The sequence below is a fragment of the Carassius gibelio genome, chromosome B11 (genome assembly GCF_023724105.1).
Source record: "Carassius gibelio isolate Cgi1373 ecotype wild population from Czech Republic chromosome B11, carGib1.2-hapl.c, whole genome shotgun sequence".
NCBI classification, from domain to species: domain Eukaryota; kingdom Metazoa; phylum Chordata; class Actinopteri; order Cypriniformes; family Cyprinidae; genus Carassius; species Carassius gibelio.
Window position 1 is genome coordinate 5,862,758 of NC_068406.1, and position 26,684 is coordinate 5,889,441.

The 26,684-nt window shown below is 42.8% G+C and overlaps 3 protein-coding genes and 1 long non-coding RNA gene across 5 annotated transcripts in view; 2 read left to right on the forward strand and 2 right to left on the reverse strand.

Moving 5' to 3' along the window:
* The window catches only part of LOC127968060 (synapsin-2-like), a 162,658-nt gene that overhangs the window by 82,263 nt on the left and 53,711 nt on the right, over nucleotides 1–26,684 (forward strand). The gene's annotated exons all lie outside the window — the stretch shown is intronic.
* LOC127968067 (metalloproteinase inhibitor 3-like) overlaps nucleotides 1–26,684 on the reverse strand; it is a 62,666-nt gene that overhangs the window by 33,284 nt on the left and 2,698 nt on the right. Inside the window, exon 5 of one of the 2 annotated variants that reach the window (XM_052568944.1) lies at nucleotides 26,126–26,516. The exons of the other annotated variant lie outside the window; for it this stretch is intronic. Coding sequence (XP_052424904.1) covers nucleotides 26,349–26,516 — 168 coding nt within the window. The 3' untranslated portion in view covers nucleotides 26,126–26,348. Of the gene's footprint in view, nucleotides 1–26,125; nucleotides 26,517–26,684 lie in introns of those variants that run through there. 2 annotated transcript variants of the gene reach the window in all.
* On the reverse strand, nucleotides 5,986–12,071 carry LOC127968069 (metalloproteinase inhibitor 3-like). The gene is made up of 4 exons (XM_052568947.1): nucleotides 11,729–12,071; nucleotides 11,160–11,236; nucleotides 10,919–11,021; nucleotides 5,986–6,038 (listed from the first exon to the last, which is right to left on the reverse strand). The coding sequence occupies exons 1-4, from the start codon at nucleotides 11,850–11,852 to the stop codon at nucleotides 6,001–6,003; spliced, it is 342 nt and encodes a 113-aa protein (XP_052424907.1). The 5' UTR covers nucleotides 11,853–12,071; the 3' UTR covers nucleotides 5,986–6,000.
* On the forward strand, nucleotides 7,239–9,496 carry LOC127968071 (uncharacterized). Its single transcript, XR_008155885.1, has 2 exons — nucleotides 7,239–8,836; nucleotides 9,122–9,496. It is a non-coding gene; the product is annotated as an uncharacterized LOC127968071 (long non-coding RNA).

Below are 26,684 nucleotides of genomic sequence, written 5' to 3' on the forward strand. Positions count from 1 at the left end.
ATTTGTAGTCACAGTGGCCTATACGTCACATTAAGAATGAATGAAAATATCTTTATTTTTATAAAGGCTCCCGAACAAAAACATTGTTATATTTTTATGATAGGCTACGTGGAGCTAAACTCTCGAGATGAGGCTGGTGACAGATAATATAAGTTACTAAATAAATACATGATTGTGATAGAGAATAAGAAGCTGACGTCTGATTTCTTCAAGTGGTCATATTCACCATGTTTAATGTTAATGCCCAGCGTGCATAGTCTTTTACATCGCTTATAAATATTTCTGCCTTGTATGGTGATTATAATCCACATTGGATCAGTTTATTTCAAACACTCGCTGCTGACTGACAGTGAGTTTTGAGCTCAACTTATTTAAAAAAAGTGTTTAATGCTGGTGTTATAGCTGTTATCTTTCTGAAATGATCCACAGCACAGACTCTCTATTTTTATAAAAGCTCTCGAACAAAAATCATTATTATATTTTGATGATATGCAACGTGGAGCTAAACTCTTGAAACGAGACGACAGATAAAATGTTACTTAATAAATATACAATTGTGATAGAGAAAAAGAAGCTGATGTCTGAATTCTCCAAGTGCATGCATTTACCATGTTTACCATGGTAATGTTAATGTTTAGCTTGCATATTCTTTTACATCACTTATAAATATTTCTGCCTTGTTTAGTGATTATAATCAACATTGGATCAAGTTATTTCAAACACTTGCTGCTGACTAAGAGTGAGTTTTGAGCTCAGCTGATTTTAAAACGTCTTTAATGCTGGTGTTAAAGCTGTTATCTTTCTGAAATGATCCGCACTGACGCTCTCTAGATGCGGAGAAACTCCACCTTTGTTCATTATCCCTCCTCTAGTCCCAGCTGGCCCTCTTTGGCCCAAGGATTTCGTCGGGCCGAAAAAACCTGGCCGTTGGCCCCGAGGAAGCCCAGACGAGGCACGATCAAGCCCCGGAAGTGACAGTGGAAACGCGACTGGCCCTGGCAGGCACTAGCACGCGCGGTTTAATCTCGCCAGTGGAAACACGGCTAATGGCACCGGAGAGCAAGTCTGGTCAGGTGGGACTGAAACAGAGAGCATAAACAGGTTAATAGTGGCCTCCGTGGTCATGATGAGATGATAGTTGGCCTCCGTGGCTGTGACAGGGCGGGCGGTGAGTTCATGGATGGCATCCGTAGCCATGAAAGGACAGACAGGGAGTTCATGGATGGCCTCCGTAGCCATGACAGGAATGAACAAGAGTTCATAGATGGCCTCCATGGCCGTGATGTGACGGGCGGGGAGTTCATGGATTACCTCCGTGGCCATGACCGGACAGACAGTGAGTTGGTGGATGGCCTCCATGGCCATGACAGGATAGGACGGGAGTTCTGGAAGTGCGGTTGAGATGTGACAAGGCTCTGGTAGACCCGTGGGGATTTGACTGGGTTCAGGAAGATCAACTGTGATTTGACTTGGCTCATGAAGATCAACTGTGACTTGACTTGGCTCATGAAGATCAACTGTGACTTGACTTAACTCTGGGAGGTTAATGGTGACTTGACTTGGCTCATGAAGATCATTGGTGGCTTGACTTGGCTCATGAAGACCAACGGTGACTTGATTTGACTTATGAAGTTTACCTGTGGCTTTACTTGACTTATGGAGATTAATAGTGACTTGGCTTGATTCGCAAAGATCATTGGTGACTTGACCTTGTTCATGAAGATCAACTGTGACTTTACTTGACTCATGGGTGTTAATGGTGAATTGACCTGACTCTGGATGGTCAACAGTGAACTGACTAGACTCTGGGAAATCAACAGGGACCTGATCAATGGTGACCTGACTAGACTCTGGGAAATCAATGGGGACCTGATCAACGGGGACCTGACTTGACTCTGCAAAGTCGACGGGGACCTGACTTGACACTGGAAAGTCGACTGCGGCGGCCATATTGTGCAGCAGCCCTTGGCTGGCGGCCATCTTGTGCAGTGGCTCTGGGGTTTCAACACTACCCTCTGCCTTACCCACAGTAGATGAAGAGCCACACAACAAAAGAGCATATTCTATGATATCCCTTAGACGGCAATTAAATTGCCCTCCAGGTAACCATGATTTAATTGACTCATTGAGTCCTTAAACAAAGCTTCATCATTTAAAGGAACGTGATATACTAGCTCACAGAACTGCTGAACATACTCCTCAATCGATTGATCTCCTTGTCGTAGATTTAACAGCTGGTCAACTGGATCCATTGTTAGGCTGGATTGGTGAAAGGCCGATATGGAAACCAGAACTGATACCTCGGTGACCAGGGGATACTGGGCTGTTGGATCCTGGTGTGGCGAAGTCTTCTGCTACGAAGGAGAGTCAGAGGCGTTCGGATCCAATTGCAGCATTTATTCAACAGAATGGTCAGACAGGCAGAAATCAGGAATGGCGTCTGGTGTGTCAGGAATATCCAGAATCATAAACAGAGATCGGGGCAGGCAGCAGAGAATCATAGTCACAGTTTACACAATCCAAAGGTCAGACACGGAAACAAAAACACTCTGAAAATGCTCTGAAATGTAAGACTGGGCTAAACAAGACTTGTGTATTGTTTAGCTAATGTCTGTGTGTGAGTGCTGCTTAAATGTGTGTGTAAATGAGGTTCAGGTGTGGCAAGGAGATTAGCTGATGAATGAGGGGCTGGTGTGGCAAGGTGATAGTGATGCAGTGACTCATGGGAGATGTAGTTTGGGTGTGGTGCAACAGTATGAGAGGTGCTAGTGTCCAAGTTATGATATGGTGACATCTGGTGGTTGATGGGTGGAATGGTCCTGAGTGGAGTGCCCTCTATTGAAGTTCATGGGCACTCCAGCTAATGATTGTGACAGCATACATATGAGCCTATAGGCTATTAATTTTTATTCTTTTTTTTTTTTTCAAATTTGTACCAGACCTCAAAAGTAAATCGAGTGGCCCCTGCTTCTATGAACCATGGTATACATTTTAGAAATAAGGAAATTGATTTAAGTGCTTTCCAGGAAATGCATGTGTGATGAGTCAGTTGCCTCCCCCCAATCATCATCGGCACCCCATCCTAAATCGCCACCCTTCACCAGGCTCCCCACAGGAGTGGGTGTGTGAGAGAGGAGGGGCGCTGGACGAGTCAGGGCTGGTGGCATGTGAAGGGGCACACCTGATGGAAACGGAGCCTCATCACCACCACTGTTTGAAAGCCCAACATACCTCTCCTCAGGATACCAGTCTCTTCCCCGTGCATGCACACTGGTGTCCTTGTGGGTCCTGGAAGAGTGCTTTGAGGGCCTCCAGTGCCACCAGAGACGTGAGTTTGCTCGTTTGCTCCTCCCACCACACTGGTTGGAAAACACCTGATGACATCACACCCTCTTGCTCACAAAAGTTAGTGAAAACCCGGACAGGGACGGAAGAATGACGGAGGCATCCTCCCAGCCACAAAAGGGGTAAGTGACTTCTCTCTTATTGTCATTTTACCCTGTCGACTAAATCTGGTTTCTCTGTCCCTGTTCCGCCGCGGTGCGAGAGGGAGAACTACCCAGAGAGGAAACCCTCGCTCTGCCCACTCTGACTATTTTTTTAGCCTGGTTGAGGATGGTAGCACTCCCATTTGGACAGCGCCCTGATGACAGGCATTTCATTTGGGGGGTGGGTGTGACGAGTTAGCTGCCTCCTCCCTGGTTATCATCGGCACCCCATCCTAAATTGCCAACGCTGTTTAAAAGCCTAACGCGCCCCTCCTCGAGAGACAGGTCTCTTCCCCGTGCATGCACACTGGTGTCATTGTGGGTCCAGGAATGGTGCGTTGAGAGACTCCAGCTCCACCAGAGACGTGAGTTGCCGGACAAGAACCCCACTCGTTTACACAGCCATCAGGCCAGGAGGTCAGGCCATCTATCCCCATCAAGCACCGTGGCCAGTGAGAGGGATGAAGCCACTAGAAGAAGAACTCCGCAGAGGGGAGTGCGTTCAGTCACCGGAATCTGCCCCTTACCTGGACCCTTCCTCCATGAACACCAGACGACAACACCAGATCCCCTGTTTGTTTTGGACACTCTCCCCCTTTGAACACTTTATTCCCTCTTTTGTTTTATTTTCTGTTAATAAAAGCCTCTCCGAGGCCTGACGCCACACCCACTGTGTCTGTCGTTTGCTCCTCCCACGACACATGGAAAAAGGCACAGGCAACACTGCTGTTTTATTTGCGGTTATTTCATTCATAGTTTACACATATTTAGGTACTTCACACTTGTTACTGTGTTTTAATATTATAGGTTTATGTAAGACAACATGATTTTCTTCTGGCTCACCGGTTCGTGTGCAGTTTTAAGGGGTCATGTGATGTTGGTAAAAAGGACATTATTTTGTGTATTTGGTATAATAAAATGTGTTTATGTGGTTTAAGGTTCAAAAAACACATATTTTCCACATAGACCCCTTACCATATTGTGATGCCTGCTCTTGACAGAGAGCTGGTCTGGTTTTTGAGAGATGCGCAGAGACAGCAACGCAGCTGTTTGATTGGCATATAAGCCTATAATGTTTAAACCATTGCCTTTTAAAAACACACAAATAGTAGACATACATGTATGATGTATTAATTTAGTTGATATTACTCTTACCAAGCTCTGATTTCTGAGAGATCAACAGCAATGTGGTGTTTGATTTGCACTCTTTTCATTCAAAGTTTATACATTCATTCTCTTCACACACACATTATCACGTGACTTCAGAGGTTTGTGTGCTGATCCCCTGGTGTGGAGGATCAACTGTTATCTAGCAAACACCAGTCTGTGCCAGCCTCAGCCGAATATTGGTGCTGGGTTGACAAGGCTTTTCAAAAGTCACCTCTTGTGACTTTTGCCTGACTCCTACTACCTATCCATGTTTCTCCTGTGTTCCTGCGATCCCTTTGCTCAATCGTTATTTGAAAATTAAAAGACAAAGACTCTTGTACCAGCTAGTAGTTAAGTAGTTTTTTGTTTTTTAAGGAAAAAACAGGCTTCTACTATTAGGATATTATGATCTTTATTTATATGCACATAATTTGTTGTATTGCCTTATCTGTAAGTGAAATACAAGCAGATATTAATTGAAATAGTTTTCTGATCATGTTTTGTATGAAATAATAGATTAGTTTGTTGTCATTCAGAGGATTCAATCTATCTCAGTCGCGCCTCCTCTATGCAGCGTATAAACAGTCATTTTAATATTACACTTCTGTAATGCATTTACATTTACATTTATGAGATACTTTTATCAAATGCCACTTACAGTGTATTCAGGCTATACATATATTATGTATATAGAATTTTTTTTTAGCCGTATGTGTGTTCCCTGGGAATTAAATCCACAATCTTTTTGTGCTGCTTACGAAATGCTCTGCCACTGAGCCACAAAATATAAATTTAAATAACAAATAACACAATTTTACAATATTTATCAGCTTTCTGCATTGTGCAAAAATTGTGCAATATGCTGTCTCTGTGGTTTCTAGTGGAGACATTTCCTGCTGTCTGATGTGGCTGTGGTTGTGTTGAATGAATGTTAAACATTGCTGTTTGTTATAGCAGTTTTTTTTTTTTATTTTGTTTGTTTATTTTTATTAAAATGTTCTTTTTTTTTACTCAAATTTCTTCCGAATAAAAAAGCAAAAAAAAAAAAAAAAATACTATTCAATTCAAGTTTCAAGTATATTTGTATAGCACTTTTTACAATGCAAATCATTACAAAGCAACTTTACAGAAAATTTTGTTTCTAAATTATTTAGTAGTAGCTTATAAGTGGTGACTGTCAGTTTGTGCGCATATGACAGGATTTTTCAAAAAAATTGATACAAGACAGTCAGCCAGATGATGAACATTATTAACAGCAACTATTATATGATGCAGTTACGCTTGTAGCAATATTTGTTAGTTCTGTTTGTTGTTTCAGAGTTAGCATCATCGGGGGTCCTCTGAGGGTCAGCATCATCTCTTCTCAGGTGTTCTGGATCCAGACTGGAGCTTGTGTAAATCCTAGTTACCACGGGATGAAGATCCCAGCAGAAACAGAGAAACACATAGAGACATCATTATATACATCATATAATAACTCCCTCTTTGAACTGTTGCCATCTGGTCGACGCTACAGAGCACTGAGCACTAGAACGACCAGACACAGGACCAGTTTCTTCCCTCAGGCAATCCTTCTTATGAACAGCTGATAATAACGGCGAACACACTACACTTTATATTTATATACACATACACTTTATTTATCTAACACACATACTTAGTATACACTTAAATTTTGCACATAATACATATGTGCATACATAACTGCATTTTGTAATATACCTGCCTACAATTGTCATTTGTCATTCACTATCTACTTATTAGTAACGGGCGGCATCGACACATAACCGTACTCACCAATCCCCTCAACATCAGCGAAGTTGCCCCGCTGATGTCGATGAATACGGGCAGAGTACGGATTCTTCCATGATCTCTCGATCTCTGAATGGAGATCAGGAAGGAATGGAAGGCTCTGCTGAGCTGGTGGTCTATGTTCAGGGAGAAACTGATCATCCAAACGACCGCGAACGATCTCTCCCTGAGCGCGCCGCCATGGCAACTGAAGTTTGTCAGTGGTGCGCTCCATAACTTCCACCAGCTCTGCGTACACGGGGCAGGATGGCTGACGAGGTTGAGAATCTAAATCATCCTCCTCAGCCATCTCTTGCCCGGCCTGAAGAGCACTCGCTGCAGTATAAGTAGGAGAAAAGTCTCCGTCATCCACCTGCAGCTCACTCTCGTCAGCCGATGCCGCGTCCGAGAGGTTAACGCCCCTCTCGAGACTGTCAGCGAGCTCCATCTGGGAGCCCATGAAGCGCGTCGCCGCTCTGCCTCAGCACGAGCGGGACCCGATCCGCGAGGACCAGACGCTGAACTCTCTTCCCTCGAGAAGAGAGCCTGACGAGACCGGATCGTTCTCATAGGAAAACGCTCACAATTTGCACAGGATGCTCCCTCAAGAGCATCCTGTGCGTGCTCTTCACCCAAACAGTACACACACATCTCGTGAGTGTCACCCGGGGACAAATATCTTGGGCACGGGTCAGCACATTTCACAAAACTTTTAGGACTTGCCTTAGATGTGCGTTTCATTTCTTCGCTGTAAGCAGACGTTTAAATCAGACAAAACAGTCCCTGAAGACGAAAAGGATATTGTCATGGTTTCAAGGCACCCTTTTTATATCCAGGACGCGCGCTCATCATTCAAGCTGATGATTCACGGCTGTCGCCGGTCAGCATGATTGCTGTGAGTTGATATTTGATTTCAGACACCTGTCACACCTGAGGCGTTCCCCCATAGCGTCGTTGACGTATTGTCGAAGTTCCCTTCGAAAGGGAACAAATTATTTTAAATTGTAATAATATATCACAATATTACATTTTTTTCTGTATTTTTGATCAAATAAATGCAGGCTTGATGAGCAGAAGAAACTTCTTTCAAAAACATTAAAAATAGTAATGTTTCCAAACTTTTGGCCTGTACTGTATCCCAAAACTGCACAACTGTAGAGTAAAACATTAATAAAAAAGTGATAATAAAAAATGCGTCTTAAAACTGACATGATTGTACAAAATCACAGTCTGGGGACTCATTTCTACGGGCTGTGTGTTAACCATAGACAGTAAAAGAAATGGACACAGCGACCCCATTGGAACTCAATTGAGACAAGTGAAGCCCATTTTTAGCATTTTTTAGCACTTCCGTTTCTGACGCGCAGACTCAAACGAAGCTTGACGACGGCGAGCTTGAGCGGGGAGTTCTTTGTCGTGAGTGAGCAGGAGTAAGTATTCTGATTAATTATTTTGTATAGTATTTTAAAATGTAACGCCAGTACGCCATATTAAGTTAATTGCCTGCGAGCTTCTCCTCCTATCTGTACGGTAATGCGACAGAGAGTCGAGAGGTTATGACGCAATCGTTAGCCTATTTTTTACAAAAACTGTTTCTACGGGGCCATAATGTAACATAGAAGGTAATGGAGCCCTTTATACATTGTCGTGTATCTTTAGAAATAAATAATGGACAAACAGAGTCTTTAAAAGCCTCAGATGTAAAGTTATTCGCTGTCTAAGTGACGCCAAAATGAATGGGAGTCAATGGGAATGCTAACGCAAGTGAAGTTCTGCTACAAGATGGCAGCCCCCACCCGACTTCAACTTCCGGTCGACTTCCTTGCCGCCTGGTGTTAACAAAAGCAGTGCTGTCTACATTGAATGCGGCGTCGGGCACGCTACACAACAAATTACCAACAACTGATCATGCGCGCGCTCTGTTTCTGACGCACTCCAAGCACTCGATGGGTGGGGGAGGATTGAAATAGTAGCCTATTATTAAAAAAAAATATGTAAAAAATAGGCATTTGCCTATACCGCCTATGCCGCGGGCCGGCCCTGGATGCATGCGCTTTATTTAACGTCTCTTAGACTGTTCAGTAGAAACACCTGCAACTGCAATGATAGAGCTTGGAAAGAGCCAGGACAGTTTTAAAAATAACTCAGGTTGGATTCGTCTGAAAGAAGCAAGTCATATACACCTAGGATGCCTCAAGGGTGAGTAAAACAAAGGAGAATTTTCCTTTTTGGGTGAACGAACCCTTTAATTGAGAAGGAAAAATATAATGTTTTTTTTCCTCACCTAAGGACGTGTCCAGGACGGCAACCTCGTTCTTAATTTATGTGACCTTGTGAAGCCTTGGAAAGAACTCTCCCAAGCTCAAAAGTTGTACCTCCGCATGTATCATGACGGCTGTGTCTGTGAGGTAATAATCCAAATCATACTTTTACAATAATTCACAATAGTTCAGTGCTGATGAAATCCAGTAGCTTCATTTTTGCCCAACAAAATTTACTGCCATTTTGAATGTTGTCAAACATGTACTAATGGTTGTGGCATTTGCATATTTGGCTGTCATTTCTACTTGCAGCCCTTTGTATTAGCTCTGTTATCACGCATTTATTGTATTTTTCCAAGTGTTAAAACAGTTGTCGTTGTGTTATAAGTATAAATATCAATTCAGTCATCTCTCAAACTGTGATCTCTACAGATCTCTCCCTGTACTGGAGCGTCCTGTTTGACCGAGATGGTTCAGAAAAAATGTCTGATAAGAGCCAAAGATTCATTCACTTTTGATGATGACAAGGCTCTTCAGTCTATTTGCCTGCCAGAGAGTGCTGGTGCCGATGTCTGTAAATGGCGAATAATTCTTAATTAACTACAAATGCTCCTAAAAATGATGCCCTGAAGAACAAGTGCATCAGCCATTTGCAGTGTGTGTGTTTGCCCTTTTATTCTCCAGAATGCTTAGCATTTTGAAATAAATTTAAACAATTTAATGAAGCTTTGCAATGCAGTGAGTAAATACATACAAAACACTGTTTTCATGGATGCAATCAACCATTAAACTATTTTGCATGTAAAAGTGTCTTTGTGTAGCCTATTTAATGGGAAATGTAAGCATGTATATATAAATATGGATGTTCTTAGTGGCAAAAGCATTCATCTAGCGGCGACTATCATCGTGTCAGGACCACTGCCCATATATCGACGAGGACACGAAACATTCAGTAGACTTGTTGCTTTAAATGAATGGTTGTTGTCATGGTGTAAAGAACAGAAACTGATATTTGTTAAAAATTGGAATCTTTTCTGGGAGCGTCCTAGGGGTCAAAATATAAATTTAATGTGGGATCTAAAAAAAAATCTTATTGTGATTAAACCAGAAAAATGTAAAGTAAATGAATGAAAACAATTTTTTAAAGTTTGGGCTCATAAATATTAGATTACTCACACCCAAAGCAGTTATTGTAAATGAAATTATCACAGATAATAGTTTTGATGCTAAAACCAAAAGATTACATTGGTCTAAATGAGTCGACTCCACCAAACTACTGTTATAAGCATGAGCCCCGTCAGACTGGGCGTGGCGGAGGTGTTGCAACAATATATAGTGATATTCTCAATGTTACCCAGAAAACAGGATACAGGTTTAACTAATTCGAAATACTTCTGCTTAATGTTACTCTGTCAGACATGCAAAAGAAATCTAATGTATCTCTTGCTCTGGCTACTGTGTATAGACCACCAGGGCCGTATACAGAATTCCTAAAAGAATTGGCAGATTTCCTCTCAGACCTTCTAGTTACAGTTGATAAGGCGCTAATCATGGGAGATTTTAATATTCACGTTGATAATGCAAATGATGCATTAGGACTTGCGTTTACTGACCTAATAAACTATTTTGGAGTCAAGCAAAATGTCACCAGGCTCCACTCATCGTTTTAATCATACACTAGATTTAATTATATCGCATGGAAACGATTTTACTGCTATAGATACTGTACCTCAAAGTAAGTTTTTTGTACCTAGAGATCTCCTCACTTACTGAACCCTTATGTTCTGTTGAGATTCATTATTGTTTTTAGGTTCATATAATCATATAATATTGCCTACAATATATCGTGTAGCAAGGCAGTCTTCAGAACCTTTAATAATAAAATTTTAGGGGACCCCCCAAGAGTCCTTAGTCATTTCGAACCCTGTATACATGTATGTTGACTTGGTAAATGTTACAGAGGAAAAACTGGATTCCATACACTAAACAGCTAAAGTTTAAAAAATAATGTGTGTTGTTGCTAAGAGATAAGTGAAAATAATGTGGTCTAAAAGTTAAATACACAATGTGATTTTCTGTGAAATCTGTCAAATCACATACTGTTTTATTTAGACTGTAAATTGGGCTAAAAATCTGGGCATAATGTGTGTATAATATTTCAACCATCATCAGGTATCAGGGTGTTCAGTTTCTACTCAAACTCTGTCTAGAGATAATAAATGATTTTACCTGCCAGCAGATACTCATCGTTTTGCAGACTGATGCTACAAAAAGTTTGTTGTGACCTTGTGTAGATGACCGGAATTCTCTTCTTGTCTAATGGCTTAAATTTCTGAATCAAAATAATAATATAAATTAATAATAATAATACACACACACACACACACATCCACACACACACACACACATTTTTCTTGTTGAAAAAGATTGTATTGGAAAATAATGTGTCAAGTAGCCTACATTTTCTCACCTCAATAGTTTGGATTTTGTATGCATCTACTTCAGGGAGATGGCTGTTCACCTTTCCAATGACCTTAGCTCGAATCACTAATTGGTTTAAAAAAAAAATCATATTGATACTTGAAAGATTGTTGTTAACCAAACAACACTGTACCCCATTGAAAAACACTGAGACATTTGTCAAAATATCGTCCTTTGTGTTGCACATGGAAAAAGTCATACAGGTATGAAATGACATGGGTGAATAAATGATGACAGAATTTTCATTTGTGTTTGAACTGTCCCTTTAAATAATTTGACACTCCACAAGAAAAGATCTCTTGTTACTGAAAGAATTAAATTAAAATAGAACAGATTGCATTAAATAATGTCATATATTGTCATATACTATAATTTGGAAAAAATTAAGGTTCCATCATTTTACTTTCCATAAACCCAATGTGTAGTACTTAATTCACTGAACTAATGTAAATGAACTGAAATGCAAGATCTTGTAACATCCTAAAGCAGCATAAAAATATACAGATTTGAACACAGCACCTGTTCGTGTTTGATTAGCTATGCATGTGTTTGACGTACCTATATCAGATGCGCAGAAATGCTGTTGAGGGTGTCTCGGTAAACATGTGCAGCCCTCGGTCACCTGTTCGTTCAGTGTCACAGACAAGAAGAACAGCAGCGCTAGAGTCACAGCAGCAGACATACTCTCACTCTCACAGTGCAAGACTAAACTATATACTCAGGCTCTGAAGCAGACACGGCTTGCTCTCTAGATATCTCTAAATCATAGTGGACATCTTATATAGCTCTTATGACTACCACCCATCTAAGCTCAGAAACCTCAACTCATGCACAGTCATCAGCACTCAAGTGTGTTAATGAAGAGTCCAGTTCCACATAACATTCAAAAGATTGAGCAATAACAGAATAAAGAAAAAAAAAAAAAAAACACTTAAGTAGACCATCATCTGGAATCACATTTTCCTTGAGTAAGTAGGAGTTCATAGTACTGTGGAAACACACTGTGACTTTGAAAGCGTTATCCTCTGTCCAAAAAGAGCTTCTGTTGAAAATGAGTTGCAAAATAATGCTGTCAGACTCCCAGTGTAACACAGCTTTGGGCTGATGGATCAATCAGTCATAATGAAACATACATGACTGTACATCCCATCACAGTACAGTTATAAGAGAGCAAAGAAAGAGACAGTGTTGAAAGAGACAACGTCAACCGTCAAATTGTGAAATGTTTATCAAGCAACATGTTTCAAAGCATTGCTTAAGAGACTTTCATCACAAATTCTATCAATATGATGTGGCATAAAAAATGTTTTCCAAATATTTGTATTCTTATTTAAAGCATATGAATTATTAATAAAGCCATATTTGTGGACATATGAATATATGTAAAACTCAGAACAAAATATTTTACTTAATATTACATGCAATCTGTCAACAAAAGCTATTTGTTTTTATAAAACTGACATCAAACTAAACACTTAACCAATGACCAGTGGACTGTTGATATCACGATCCAAAGTCCTGATATCTTCAGTGCAGCTTCTTGATATCAAATCAATTCCCAGTTCTAAAGCAAAACACTTAATCTAGCAGTTCACCCAAAATTAAAGCTTGCATCCAAGATGTTGGTGTAGGTGTAGGTTTTTTCTTCAGTGCAATAGTAAATATATTTTTACCTGAAACCAATACAAAATTGAAACCTGTGGCTCTTAATTATTTTCATCATTATTATCTGTAATCAAGAGCCTCGGGCAAATAAAATGATTTTCACAAAGAAATTGTTATTTTAAACTGGATCTTTTTAGTGAACTCGATGAACCAGGTTCATCAAATTGAACTGAACCATCTGAAACAGTCACTGGCTTGAGCAACAAAGATCTACTGGTTAATCAAAAACTTGAAATAAACCAAATTACAGATGTATATGATACATCGGGGGATCTCGTCAGACAGAAAAATATACTTCAAGTTTATTTTAGGAGTTCAACACACTCTAAGCAAGCTTCTTTCTGTTGGTGGAACAGCACTTCAGTGGTGGTGGTTTCCAGTGGGTTGCACACATCAGGCTGCACTACCCCGTTTGTCTTGCAGATGGCCATCGCCCATGTGTGCTTCAGCACGTTAAAAGAGCTTTGTTACCTAAAATAATATTTGAGCTAAATCTGCCTTGATCTAGTTCCCTTTCGATACTTCACTCATACTGCGTATGGGGAAAAGCTCCTTTTTTCCTCGATACTGAAGCCTTTTTTCAATAACGAAGTGCAACTGCACTGCCATTGGTTTAATCTGTAAACTCTTTAGCTGCGCGAGCCTGTGCCGATGCATCGCGCCAAAGCCCGCAAAAATGGGCGGGGCAAATGGCTATACAAGCAGGCAATCGCCAGAGGAAATCAAATCTTACTCCTTCAGCGACGACTTCACTTCCTGGATCTTTGCTGAACGCCTTCGCCTGGATCGAGCTCTCGCTGTCGAAGAGGCACCGCAGTGGACCAGCTGAGACCGTTCTTGCAGACAGCCGCTTTTAGCGCCGATCTCGGGCCGCCCGCTTCCCGCTTCCGGCCGCTTCTCAGCAATCTCCTGCCGCCATCCGGCGATCACAAAAGAGTTTTTTCCAGCGGTTTTCACCGCTCTAAAAGAGCGTTTCTAACGCCGTTTTAACGGCGGCGGCCATGCCGCGCCACAGCTGTGGCACATGCAGAGCCCCTCTGCATGATGACGACGGCCATGGTGAGTGTGTTTTCTGCCTGGGAAAACCCCATGCTGAGGCTGCACTCACTGAGACTTCATCCTGCTTTTGTGAGAGCATGAGTCTCGCCTCTCTGCGCTTGCGGATTGCTTTCTTAATGAAAAATGCTTTCTTGATGCCCCAGTCTCTCCATCCGGTCTCTTCGGGCCAGCTGTAGAAGGGTTTACAGAGCGCTTCACTGCAGCACAGAAGTCGTCCCAAGCCATGCGACACTTCCTGCCCAAGCGCTCCACCTCTGCCCCGAGTCGCCCCAGGACTACGCCGACTCAGCACCAGAGCAAATCAGTCCCTTCTACCCCCCAGGCGGCGCCCCCTAAGGAGCAGCACCCAGCTCGCCCCACTAGGCGCGCTAAACCGCCTAGATGTCAGGGCCCCCGGCAAAGGATTGTGCTGGACCCGACGTCCTTTAAATCCTCCTGATCGTTGGGGAAGAAAGAGGAAGGGGCAAAGTCCCACCATGGCTGGACCACCCCAGAAGCTCTCTCGCCTGCCTGCTATGCGACCTGGCCCCAACGTTGTTGCGTCCATGCAAAGCACCATTGTTATGGCGAACACAATAAATATTTCACATTTTCAAAAAGAGAGCAGTTTTCCTCTTCCACACTCGTCAGTGTTCAGGCCCCTAATCAGTGGCTTGCCATCCGACACTATCCAGCCTCTTGTCACACGGGCCGAGGCCTGGCAGGCCATCCCCGGAGTGTCCAAGTGGGTGTTGGGGATAATAAAACACGGCTACTCACTGCAGTTTGCCCGAAGACCCCCGCGGTTTCACAGGGTGATTCCCACCTTGGTAGAACTGGACGATGCTCAGGTCCTCCGCACTGAAGTGATGACGCTGTTAAGGAAGGGAGCCATAGAGATAGTTCCTCCCTCAGAAAGGGGATCGGGGTTCTACAGCCGTTATTTCCTTGTACCCCAAGAAAGATGGCGGTCTCAGACCCATCTTAGACCTCAGACACCTGAACCTCTCCCTCATGAAATGGAAGTTCAGGATGTTGACATTGAAGCAGATCCTCACGCAGATTTGCCCCGAGGACTGGTTCTTCTCGCTGGACCTGAAAGATGCTTACTTTCACATCCAGATAGCCCCCCATCACAGACGATTCTTGAGATTCGCGTTCGAGGGTGTGGCTTACCAATATACAGTCCTTCCCTTTGGGCTGTCTCTAGCTCCCCGCACTTTCACGAAGTGCATGAACGAGGCACTTTCCCCTCTGAGACAGATGGGAATCCGCATTCTGAACTATCTCGACGACTGGCTTATTCTAGCCCAGTCACGAACCGAGCTAGACCACAACAGATCCGTGCTCCTGAGCCACTTAGAGTGCCTAGGACTCAGGGTCAATTTCACCAAGAGCTCACTGCTCTCCAGCCAACGTATTACGTTCCTGGGAGCAGTTTTCGACTCAGTCAATATGAGGGCGGTCATATCACCAGAGCGCACTCTGTTACTTCAGCAGCTCACGGCCTCTGTCAGGAACAAAGGCTGTTTCCCTCTGAAGTTTTTTCAGAGGATGCTAGGGCTGATGGCTTCCGCCTCCCCAGTTTTACAGCTCGGCCGCCTACGAATGCGGCCCCTGCAATACTGGCTGAAACTCCGGGTCCCACCTCATGCTTGGCGGCACGGCCGCTTTCGCATCAGGGTCAACCAGGCCTGTGTAGCAGCCCTGGAGCCTTGAATGAACCCTGTTTGGTTCAGTCGTGGAGTACCCCTATAGGCAGTTTGCAGAAGGATGGTGCTCTCAACAGATGCATCCAACCTGGGTTGGGGTGCTCCGTGCGAGGGCAGACCAGCCTTCGGCTCGTGGTCGCACAAGAAAAGCCATCTCCATATCAACTGCCTCGAGATGCTGGCAGTGGAACGAGCTCCTTCAATCCTTTCAGGTGATCCTGGAAGGGCGCCACATCCTAGTCCGGTCAGACAGCATGGCAGTGGTGTCCTACATAAATCACCAAGGCGGCCTTTCGTCCAGCCGCCTCTGCACACTGGCAAAGCTCCTCTTGGAATGGGCATTACCCAGGTTGCGATCGCTCAAGGCGACACACATACCTGGCAAGACGAATCTAGGAGCAGACATGCTTTCGCGGAGCATTGTCCATCCCCAGACGGTTCTCAAAATCTGGGAGATTTTCGGGAAGGCAGAGGTCGACCTCTTTGCCTCAGAAAGCAACTCTCATTGCCCAACTTATTTTTCAAAGGAAACAGATGCGCTGGCCCAGCCTCCTCCTTTATGCTTTTCCCCCGATCACTCTGATCCCTCAGGTCATCAGACGAGTCAGGGAAGACGGGCACAGAGTCCTCCTAGTGGCCCCACTCTGGAGGAGCCAGGTTTGGTCCTCGGAGCTATTCAGTCTTTCCATGAAAGCCCCATGGCCGATCCCCCTGAGGCGGGACCTCCTCTCTCAGGCCAACAGGATGATCTGGCATCCACAGCCAGAACTCTGGGCTCTGCATGTATGGTCCCTCGATAGGAGCCTCTGAGCCTCCCCGGGGACGTGCTACACACCATTGCTCAGGCAAGAGCCCCGTCTACAAGATGCCTTTACGCCCAGAAATGGTCAGTCTTCGTTGACTGGTGCTTAGCACAAAACATCTCCGATACTGTCATTTCTCCAAGAGCGGCTAGACAAGGGTCTCACCCCTTCCACGTTCAAGGTTTACGTAGCAGCAATCGCAGCATTTCATGCTCCTATTGCTGGCCAATCTGTGGGTCGAAACAGCCTCATTGTGCGTTTCCTGAGAGGTGCTAGGCAGTTCAAGCCCCCACATCCTCTCACCGTTCCCACTTGGGACCTTCACACGGTCCTTGGAGCACTCAAAGGAACTCCCTTTGAACCGCTGTGGTCAGCTGACCTTCGGCCCCTAACGCTCAAAACCGCTCTGCTACTTGCTCTAGCATCGGTCAAGCGTGTTGACGATTTGCAGGCCCTCTCGGTGAGCCCTGCATGCCTTGAGTTTGGGCCCAATGACTCGAAGGTCATTTTAAAACCCAGGCTTGGCTACGTCCCTAAAGTGCTCTCGACGCCATTCAGAGCACAGGTAATTTCCCTCTCTGCTCTGCCTCCGTTGTCAGGTGAGCGAGAGCTGGATTTACTCTGCCCAGTGAGGGCTTTGAGGATATACATTGAGCAGTCACAGCTGTTCAGGCCATCTGACCAGCTTTTTGTCTGCTTTGGTGGCCGCACCAAGGGGTCTTCAGTCTCAAAGCAACTCCTCTCGCGTTGGATAGTTGAAGCTATCGCTCTATGTTACTCCTTTATGGGCCTTGAGTGCCCCATAGGAGTAAGAGCCCACTCTACTAGATGGATGGCCTCTTCATGGGCCTGGTCTAGTGGTGTCTCTATCAAGGACATCTGTGAGGCGGCCGGGTGGTCCTTGCCGTCCACTTTTGTCAGATTCTATAACTTTGATATCCCGACCTTGCATGCTCGGGTTCTTTCGGTTTGATACGACGGCCTCTAAGACTGCTCCCCAGGCGCCGCAGCATAAATGGCTGCCCACTGCTCCGGGTGTGTGTTCACAGTGTGTTTGTGTGTTCACTGCTCTGTGTGTGCACTTCGGATGGGTTAAATGCAGAGCACAAATTCTATATGGGTCACCATATTGAGTATGGGTCACCATACTTGGCTGAATGTCACGTCACTTTCACTTTCACTCCAGCAGACTCCGTCATCATACCTACTCCAGGGAGCTAGCTCCCTCTTAGCAGTGTAGCCTCAAGGGTTCGATGGCTCCGGCTCTCTCACTTATCCTCTGGACCCCAGGGTGTTCAAGATAAGTCTTGTCGTTCCCACCGTGGCACGGCGCGGTTGAATTCGTTTCCGCAGTATGAGTGAAGTATCGAAAGGGAACGTACTCGGTTACGAACGTAACCTCGGTTCCCTGAGATGCAAAATGAGTACTGCGTAATATGCTGTGCCACGAGGCTGCAGGTTCAGTGTCGTCGCTTCAGTCGTATAATTACAGATTAAACCAATGGCAGTGCAGTTGCACTGCGTTATTGAAAAAAAAGCTTCAGTATCGAGGAAAAAAGGAGCTTTTCCCCATACGCAGTACTAGTTCCATATCTCAGGGAAATGAGGTTACGTTCGTAACCGAGTACGTTCTCTTCCTGGTAGAAGTCACTGGAGGACTACTTCAGGCAGTATCTCAGGCGGTCTGAAGATCACACATTGCTACCCCTCTGAGGAACCAACTTCCCAGGGACCCCTAAATTCTCTAGCACTCCACAACTAGTCGAGCCTCCCAAGGAACATGCTGGGAGCTCTAAATGGAGTGTACCACCCATATCCTTTGAGAGTCCTCTCGATGACTGGATGTCACCAAACCTTTAGCCTGTGGTCAGACCTTATTTTTCTTCGGCAGGAGTGCCCCTAGAGCAAGTCCCTAGGCATGATGTGGTACACGCAGATGCCTTCACCACTGGTTGATAGGCCACGTAAAACTGCCATGCAGTGTTAGGGGTTTGAAGAATCCCCAACTATATTGGCACAACAAATGCCTCGAGTTGCAAGCATTATGCCTTGCCTCCCGTCACTTGTCGCAACTTGCCCACTGTCTTCTCCTTTGGAGTCAGAAGCATCCGATGTCGCTTTGTGCCATTCTCATTCCTGGTCTGCTCAAACACACAGCCGATGAGCTGTCACAAGGTGCACTCCCGGGAGAATAGATATTCCATTGCCTGACGGTCCAGCTCATTTGAAGACGTTTCAGAGAGGCTCAGGTAGACCTGTTTGCCTTTCCAGGAACCTCTCACTCTCAATTGTTTTCTTCCCTGACCGAAGTAACTAGGCACGGACACAGTGGCACACAGCTGGCTGTGGGCACAGCACAAGTATGCATTTCCTCCAGTGAGCCTTCTTGCACCCACACAGAAGGCTCACTGGAGGAACACCCACACACTGGTGCGCTGTTTTGTATTTATTTTTGAATATTAAAGTGTTTTGATTGTGCGCCGGTTCCAGCCTCCTTCTTCCTAATGTATATGGAGTTTCAATATCGTTACATATATATATATATATATAACAAACATGATTAATAATTTGATATGGCTTTTGGAGCAAGGTTGCCACCATCTTGCATGTGAGGTAACGGGGTTGGTTCACTCCGATGGCCAGTGCAGTAATATAAGCATGTCTTTCCATTTTGAACACACAAATGTTATTTTAACCATAATTTGGATGAATATCCAACATCAAACTGTCTATATGCTAATTTTTGTTAGTGGTATCCCAAACATTGTAATATAAACAAACAATTCTTCATACAATATCATTCATGTTGCATTTTATTGTTATGTGAGACTATTAAGACATATGTATTTCAATGACTGATTCACCAGTTGTATGTCTTATTTTATGTTTATCTTCCTCAATAAAGTTGATCATTCTCAAGTTTAACCCTCTGGAGTCTAAGGGTATTTTTGGGGCCTGGAGAAGTTTTGTCATGCCCTGACATTTGTGCTTTTTTCAGTTTCTTATAAATATCTAAATGGGTAAAGTCTAATCTCACTGTAATCAGCACAAACTGGGCTATAATAATATGTGAAATGCATGTATGTACATGATTGTGTTTTTGAGAAAAAAAATATTATGCGTGGTTAGTGAAAAACTAAAAAACCTGAATAAGGCCATAAAACACATAAAGAACAATGGTTCCCGGGATTTTGTAGATAGTACAAAAGCTTGTAGCCTAGAATATTTATTTCTAAATGATGTGAAAATCATCCCACCCAAAAACAATTTTCTATGTCACTTTTTGTTGGTAAAAGTCATATGCGAGAGGGCGTGAACTATCATGAATATCATTGTGATTTACACCTGAGAAGACAAAGGCCTGCATAATGAGCTACATAATGAGCCATTCAGTCAACTATGCCACTGAGAGGGAGGAGTTACAAGAAAGAATGTGAGGACAAAAAACAAATGTATATATTTTTTGTTTATTATTTAGACTATTTAACTATCACACAAAATAACATTAGAAGTTAGCAAAAATACAGAAGACACAATCAAGGTGAAACTGCAAAAAAGTCAGTTTAAATATCAAAGTATTTTAAGCCAGTCAAGCATGAGACAGTATATAATAGATTTCAATGCAGTACTTACATGCTGTGATAGACCTTTTCTGAAAGTGATTTAAATGTGTTACTCATGGGTTGTGAACGTTTCTGTTCATACCAGCAGCGGTACATACACACACAAAGCCACACCTCGGCTCGGACACCATGTGAGTAGGCTACCAAATTAAACTTTCTTTCACGCCTTCATCAGCAAATACACACAAAGCACGTCGAGGAGTATCCATGTAAACAAGTATTTTTCCGATCTGCACTTTACCCCAAACCAGCAGGTTCACATCTTCTTTAGCCCCTAATAGGTCCTACTGCTCGGCCCCATCGCCATAAATATGCTCTAATGAATAGGGAATTGCACCAACTATGGATTTAACAGTGCTTTCAATGTCATCTTCTTCCATTACAAAACAAAACAAGTGTGTGTTAAAAATGTATAGAAATGCATATATGTTACTGCACTGGCCATCGGAGTTAACCAACCCTGTGACGTCACACGCGGTGGTACTGCAAAATGGCAGCGATTTTGCTCCAAAAGCTTTTTTCTTTAAAATCTTTACTGTAACGGATTACAAACTTCACAGTCATGGGAAAAAGGAGGGGGGAACCGGCAGACATTCAAATCAAAACTTGAAAAACAAAATAAATGCAAAACAGCGCAACAGCCACTTGTGGACGACTGTCACGCACAAATAAAAACCAAACACAAAATAAAATCCAGGCCTGGTCTTCTCTCATACTTCACTGTCTTCGCACCTCTTTTGTATCCTTCCCGATCTCCTCTGTGGGACTCGAGATCGGTGAGTGGACCAGGTGTCGCTCATTTCCCTATTACTCCACCGGCCTCATTCCATTCCCAATCGTCACATTTACATTAATCAAATTTGTTATGTATTTTTTTATTAAAATGTAAGTTATTTTCCTAAACAATGCAAAATTGACTGACTGCTTCATTTCTAATTTAAAGTCTGCATCGCTGCAGTATCTGTGAATCACGACCCTGACGGCAAGATGATGTACTACACTTGTTGGTACCCTGTGCCTTGTCAAAACAGAATTAGGGAAAAAAGCCTTTCTGGTTGCAGCACCTTCTGCCTGGAACCTTCTTCAGAAATCATTGAAAATGACTAACTTTATTTCTTATAGACAGTTTGTTTCAACTCTGAAGAACGTGGAGCAGGTGAACATTGGTCAGTGTAATTGTTTATAAAGTTATATTAAGCCTTATTCAGCACTGGGTCTTGTGATATATATATATATATATATATATATATATATATATATATATATATATATATATATATATATATATATATATATATATATACAGTGGGGCTCGAAAGTTTGGGCACCCCTTGCAGAATCTGTGAAAATATGAGAAATTTTCAAAAAATAAGAGAGATCATACTAAATGCATGTTATATTTTATTTAGTACTGTCCTGAGTAAGATATTGTGCATAAAAGATATTAACATTTAGTCCACAAGACAAAAAAAATGCTGAAATTATTAAAATAACCCTACTCAAAAGTTTGGGAACCCTTGGTTCTTAATACTGTGTTCTGTTACCTGATGATCCTCGACTGTCTTTCTGTTTTGTGATGGTTGTGCATGAGTCCCTTGTTTGTTCTGAACAGTTAAACTGAGCAGCGTTCTTCAGAAAAATCTTTAAGGTCCTGCAGATTCTTCAGTTTTCCAGTATCTTTGCATATTTGAACCCTTTCCAGCAGTGACTTTATGATTTTGAGATACACCTTATCACACTGAGGACATTTGAGGGACTCAAACACAACTATTTAAAAAGATTCAAACACTCTCTGATGCTCCAGAAGGAAACAAGATGCATTAAGAGCTGGGGGGTGATCGATGGCATTTTGGCATTTTGTTAGGGACCCCCAATTCCTTAGTATCGACGTGATGGCGAAAATGACTGACTGAACGGGAATGTCTCGGTTACGTATGTCACATCCTATCGTCACTGTGCCACCACTGAGTGAGAAGAGATTTGTTTTTAGAAAGAGTCTGTCTGAACTCCGAACGTTATCAGGAAGGCTATTCCAAAGTTTGGGAGCCAAATGTGAAAAAGCTCTACCTCCTTTATGTGACGATCGTTGCCCAGAGAGACACTGTCCCTGAAGATCACCAGTGACTTGATTCTGTCCCTGAAGATCACCGGTGACTTGACTCTGTTCCTGAAGATCACCGGTGACTTGGCTCTGTCCTTGAAGATCACCAGTGACTTGACTCTGTCCTTGACGATCACCAGTGACTTGACTCTGTCCTAGAAGATCACCGGTGACTTGACTTGACTCTGAAAGGTCAACAGTGACTAGCCTTGACTCTGGAAAGTCGATGGTAACTAGCCCTGACTCTGGAAGGTCAATGGTGACTAGTCCTGACTCTGGAAGGTCAACGGTGACTAGCCCTGATACTGGATGGTCAACGGTGACTAACCCTGACTCTGGAAGGTCAACGGTGACTAACCCTGACTCTGGAGGGTCCATGAGCACCTGACTCGACTCTGGAGGGTCAACCGGAACCTGACTCAACTCTGGAAAGTCAACGGGCACCAGACTCGACTATGGAAGGTCAACAGGAATCTGACTTGATTCAGGAGGATCAACTGGAACGTGACTCGACTCTGGCAGGTCAACAGGAACTCGCCCTGACTCTGGAAGGTCAACGGTGACTAACCCTGACTCTGGAAGGTCAACGGTGACTAACCCTGACTCTGAAAGGTCAATGGTGACTTGACTCAACTCAGGAAAGCCCACTGTAGCTGCCATCCTCTGCAGTGACTCCAGGCTGGTGGCCACCTTGTGCAGTGGTGCTGGGTTGGTGGCCATCTTGTACTGTGGTGCTGGCTCAGCAGACGTGATGTGAACATTCTCTGGATCGGCAGACGTGACGTGAACACCCCTGAGAATCTCTAGGATCTTCGCTGAGCTGGTGGCCATCTTGCACCGTGGCACTGAGCTGGTGACCACTTCGTGATGTGGCACTGTGCTGGCGTCCATCTTGCCTCATGGCATTGGGTTGACGGCCATCTTGTGCAGTGTCTCTGGACCTGCGGCCATCCTGGGCAGTGGTGCTGGACCGGCGGCCATCTTGTGCTGTGACGCTGAGCTGGCGGCCATCTTGCCTCGTGGTGCTGAGCTGGCATTCATCTTGTGCTGTGGTGTTGGGCTGGCTTCCATCTTGCCTCGTGGTGCTGGGTTGTCGGCCATCCTGTGCAATGGCACTGTGTCGGCGGCCAGTCCAAAATGAACAAATAAACAAAAGAGGGAACAGGAAAGGAAAAGGAACAGGAACTCGGAGGACGAGAAGACAAGGAGGAATCTCGGAAGACGAGAAAGCTGGACATACAAACGGTAAGGACTCCTTACAAACAACAGGAAAAGACTGGTATTTAAAAGGAGGCTAATGACAATAAAGTGACTGCACCTGGTGCAATTAACAGGAGTGCAATTACTGTGATGACATGACAAGACTAGAGGAATACTAGTGCCTACGGTGAAGTGCCTAAGGGGAAGTAAGTCCACTAGTGGACACCCAGGGAAACAAAGACCAGACAGCGTGACACTTTAGCAGACTTTGCTATCCTAGGAACTACCAAAAGTCCAGCATTTTGTGACCTTAGGGAGCAAAATGTATTGTAACGTGGTATGAGGCTAGTTAGGTACGCAGGAGCTAAACCATTTAGGGCCTTATAGGTAAGTAATGATAATTTGTAACTTATACAGAACTTAATAGGTATCCAGTGCTGTGCATATTTTCTTGACCTGGTCAGGACTCTAGCTGCTGCATTTTGGACTACCTGTAGCTTGGTTATTGAAGATGCAGGACAACCACCTAGAAGTGCATTACAATAGCCCAGTCTAGAGGTCATAAATGCATGAACTAGTTTTTCTGCATCAGAAACAGATAACTTGTTTCGTAGCTTGGCAATGTTTCTAAGATGGAAGAATGCAGTTTTTGTAACATGGGAAATATGATTTTCAAAAGACATGTTGCTGTCTAATATAACACCCAGATTTTTGACTGTAGAGGAAGTAACTGACATCCGTCTAGTTACAGATTGTAATCCACAAAATTATGTGTACTGTTTTTTGGTCCAATAATTAATATCTCAGTTTTTTCCGAATTTAATAAACGAAAATTATTGGTCATCCAATCTTTTACATTTTTAACACACTCTGTTAATTTAGATAATTTAGAAGTTTCATCTGGTCTCATTGAGATATATAGCTGAGTATCATCAGCATAACAGTGGAAACGAATCCCGTATTTTCTAATAATATTACCAAGGGGCAACATGTATATTGAAAATAGAAGGGGACCTAGGACAGATCCTTGTGGCACTCCATGTTTTACTGGTGATAAATGAGATGACACCCCATTTAAATAAACAAAATGGTAGCGATCGGACAGGTAGGATCTAAACCATCGTGGAGCCTGCCCTTGAATACCTGTATAGGTTTGTAATCGATCTATGAGTATGTCATGATCTATGGTGTCGAACGCAGCACTAAGATCAAGTAAAACTAGAAATGAGATGCAGCCTTGATCTGACGCAAGGAGCATGTCATTTGTAATTTTAACAAGTGCAGTTTCTGTGCTATGGTGAGGCCTGAAACCTGACAGAAATTCTTCATACAGATCTTTTTTCTTTTTTTTTTCAGGAAGGAACTCAATTGTGCAAACACAACTTTTTCTCAAATTGTAGACATAAATGGAAGATTTGAAATAGGCCTATAATTTGCCAGTTCACTAGTATCTAGTTTTGGTTTCTTAATAAGAGGCTTATAACTGCAATCTTGAATGGTTTTGGGACGTGACCTAAAGATAACGACGAGTTAATAATATTGAGAAGCAGTTCTTCGGCTACAGGTAACAGCTCTTTCAGTAATTTAGTGGGTACAGGATCTAATAAACACGTTGTTCGTTTAGATACAGTGATAAGTTTATTTAGCTCTTCCTGTCCTATAGTTGTAAAGCACTGCAGTTTATCTTTGGGTGAGATGGATGAAACTGAAGTGTTAGACGCTGTTGAATCTACGTTTGCTATTGTATTTCTAATGTTATCTCTTTTTTTTTCAGTGAAGAAATTCATAAAGTCATTACTATTTAATGTCGGTGGAATATTTGAATCAGGTGGCATCTGGTTATTTGTCCATTTAGCCACTGTCCTAAATAAAAACCTTGGATTGTTTTGGTTATTTTTATGAGATTATGGATATGCTCTGCCTTAGCATAGGGGTTTATAGCTGGACATACTGTTTTTCCATGCAGTTCTAAAAACGTCCAAATTAGTTTTTCTCCATTTGGATTCAAGACTACAAGTTTCTTTCTTGCGAGAGTGAGTATTACTGTTATACCATGGCACCGTAAGTTTTTCCCTAACCTTTTAGTGCCCATGTTGTCAGTCATTTTGTCGTTTTTGTTTTTTGACGTATGATATCTATATCAGTAAGATCGATTCCATGTGATATAATTAAATCTAGTGTATGATTAAAACGATGAGTGGAGCCCGGTGACATTTTGCTTGACTCCAAACGAGTTTATTAGGTCAGTAAACATAAGTCCTAATGCATCATTTGTATTATCAACGTGAATATTAAAATCTCCCATGATTAGTGCTTTATCAACTGTAACCAGAAGGTCTGAGAGGAAATCTGCCAATTCTTTTAGGAATTATGTATACGGCCCTGGTGGTCTTTCATTTGGTTTTAGCCAGGTTTCAGTCAAGCAGAGTACATCAAAACTATTAAACTATTTGGGTGGGAGTGATCTAATTTCTATGAGCTCAAACTATAGATTTTTTTTTTTTTTTTGTTAATTTAACTTACATTTTTCTGGTTTAATCACAATAAGATTTTTTTTAGATCCCACATTAAATTTATATTTTGACCCCCAGGACACACCCAGAAAAGATTCCAATTATTAACAAATATCAGTTTCTGTTCTTTACACCATGACAACAACCATTCATTTAAAGCAACAAGTCTACTGAATGTTTTGTGTCCTCGGCGATATGTGGGCAGTGGTCCTGACACGATGATAGTCGCCGCTAGATGAATGCTTTTGCCACTAAGAACATCCATATTTATATATACATGCTTACATTTCCCATTAAATAGGCTACACAAAGACACTTTTACATGCAAAATAGTTTAATGGTTGATTGCATCCATGAAAACAGTGTTTTGTATGTATTTACTCACTGCATTGCAAAGCTTCATTAAATTGTTTACATTTATTTCAAAATGCTAAGCATTCTGGAGAATAAAAGGGCAAACACACACACTGCAAATGGCTGGTGCACTTGTTCTTCAGGGCATAATTTTTAGGAGCATTTGTAGTTAATTACGAAGTTTTCGCCATTTACAGACATCGGCACCGCCACTTTCTGGCAGGCAAATAGACTGAAGAGCCTTGTCATCATCAAAAGTGAATAAATCTTTGGCTCTTATCAGACATTTTTTCTGAACCATCTTGATCAAACAGGACGCTCCAGTACAGGGAGAGATCTGTAGAGATCACAGTTTGAGAGATGACTGAATTGATATCTATACTTATAACACAACAACAACTGTTTTAACACTTGGAAAAATACAATAAATGAATGATAACAGTCAGAGGCTAATACAAAGGGCTGCAAGTAGAAATGACAGCCAAATATGCAAATGCCACAACCA

Bases quoted from the DNA above. Each gene is read 5' to 3' on its own strand.
- LOC127968069 (XM_052568947.1), bottom strand. From the start codon at position 11,852: ATGTCTGCTGCTGTGACTCTAGCGCTGCTGTTCTTCTTGTCTGTGACA. The intron at 11,022-11,159 runs GTGAGAAAATGT...ATTTTGATTCAG, and splicing joins ACAAAATCCAAACTATTGAG to AAATTTAAGCCATTAGACAA. The intron at 6,039-10,918 runs GTAAAATCATTT...CGTGGTAACTAG, and splicing joins CGATGAGTATCTGCTGGCAG to GATTTACACAAGCTCCAGTC.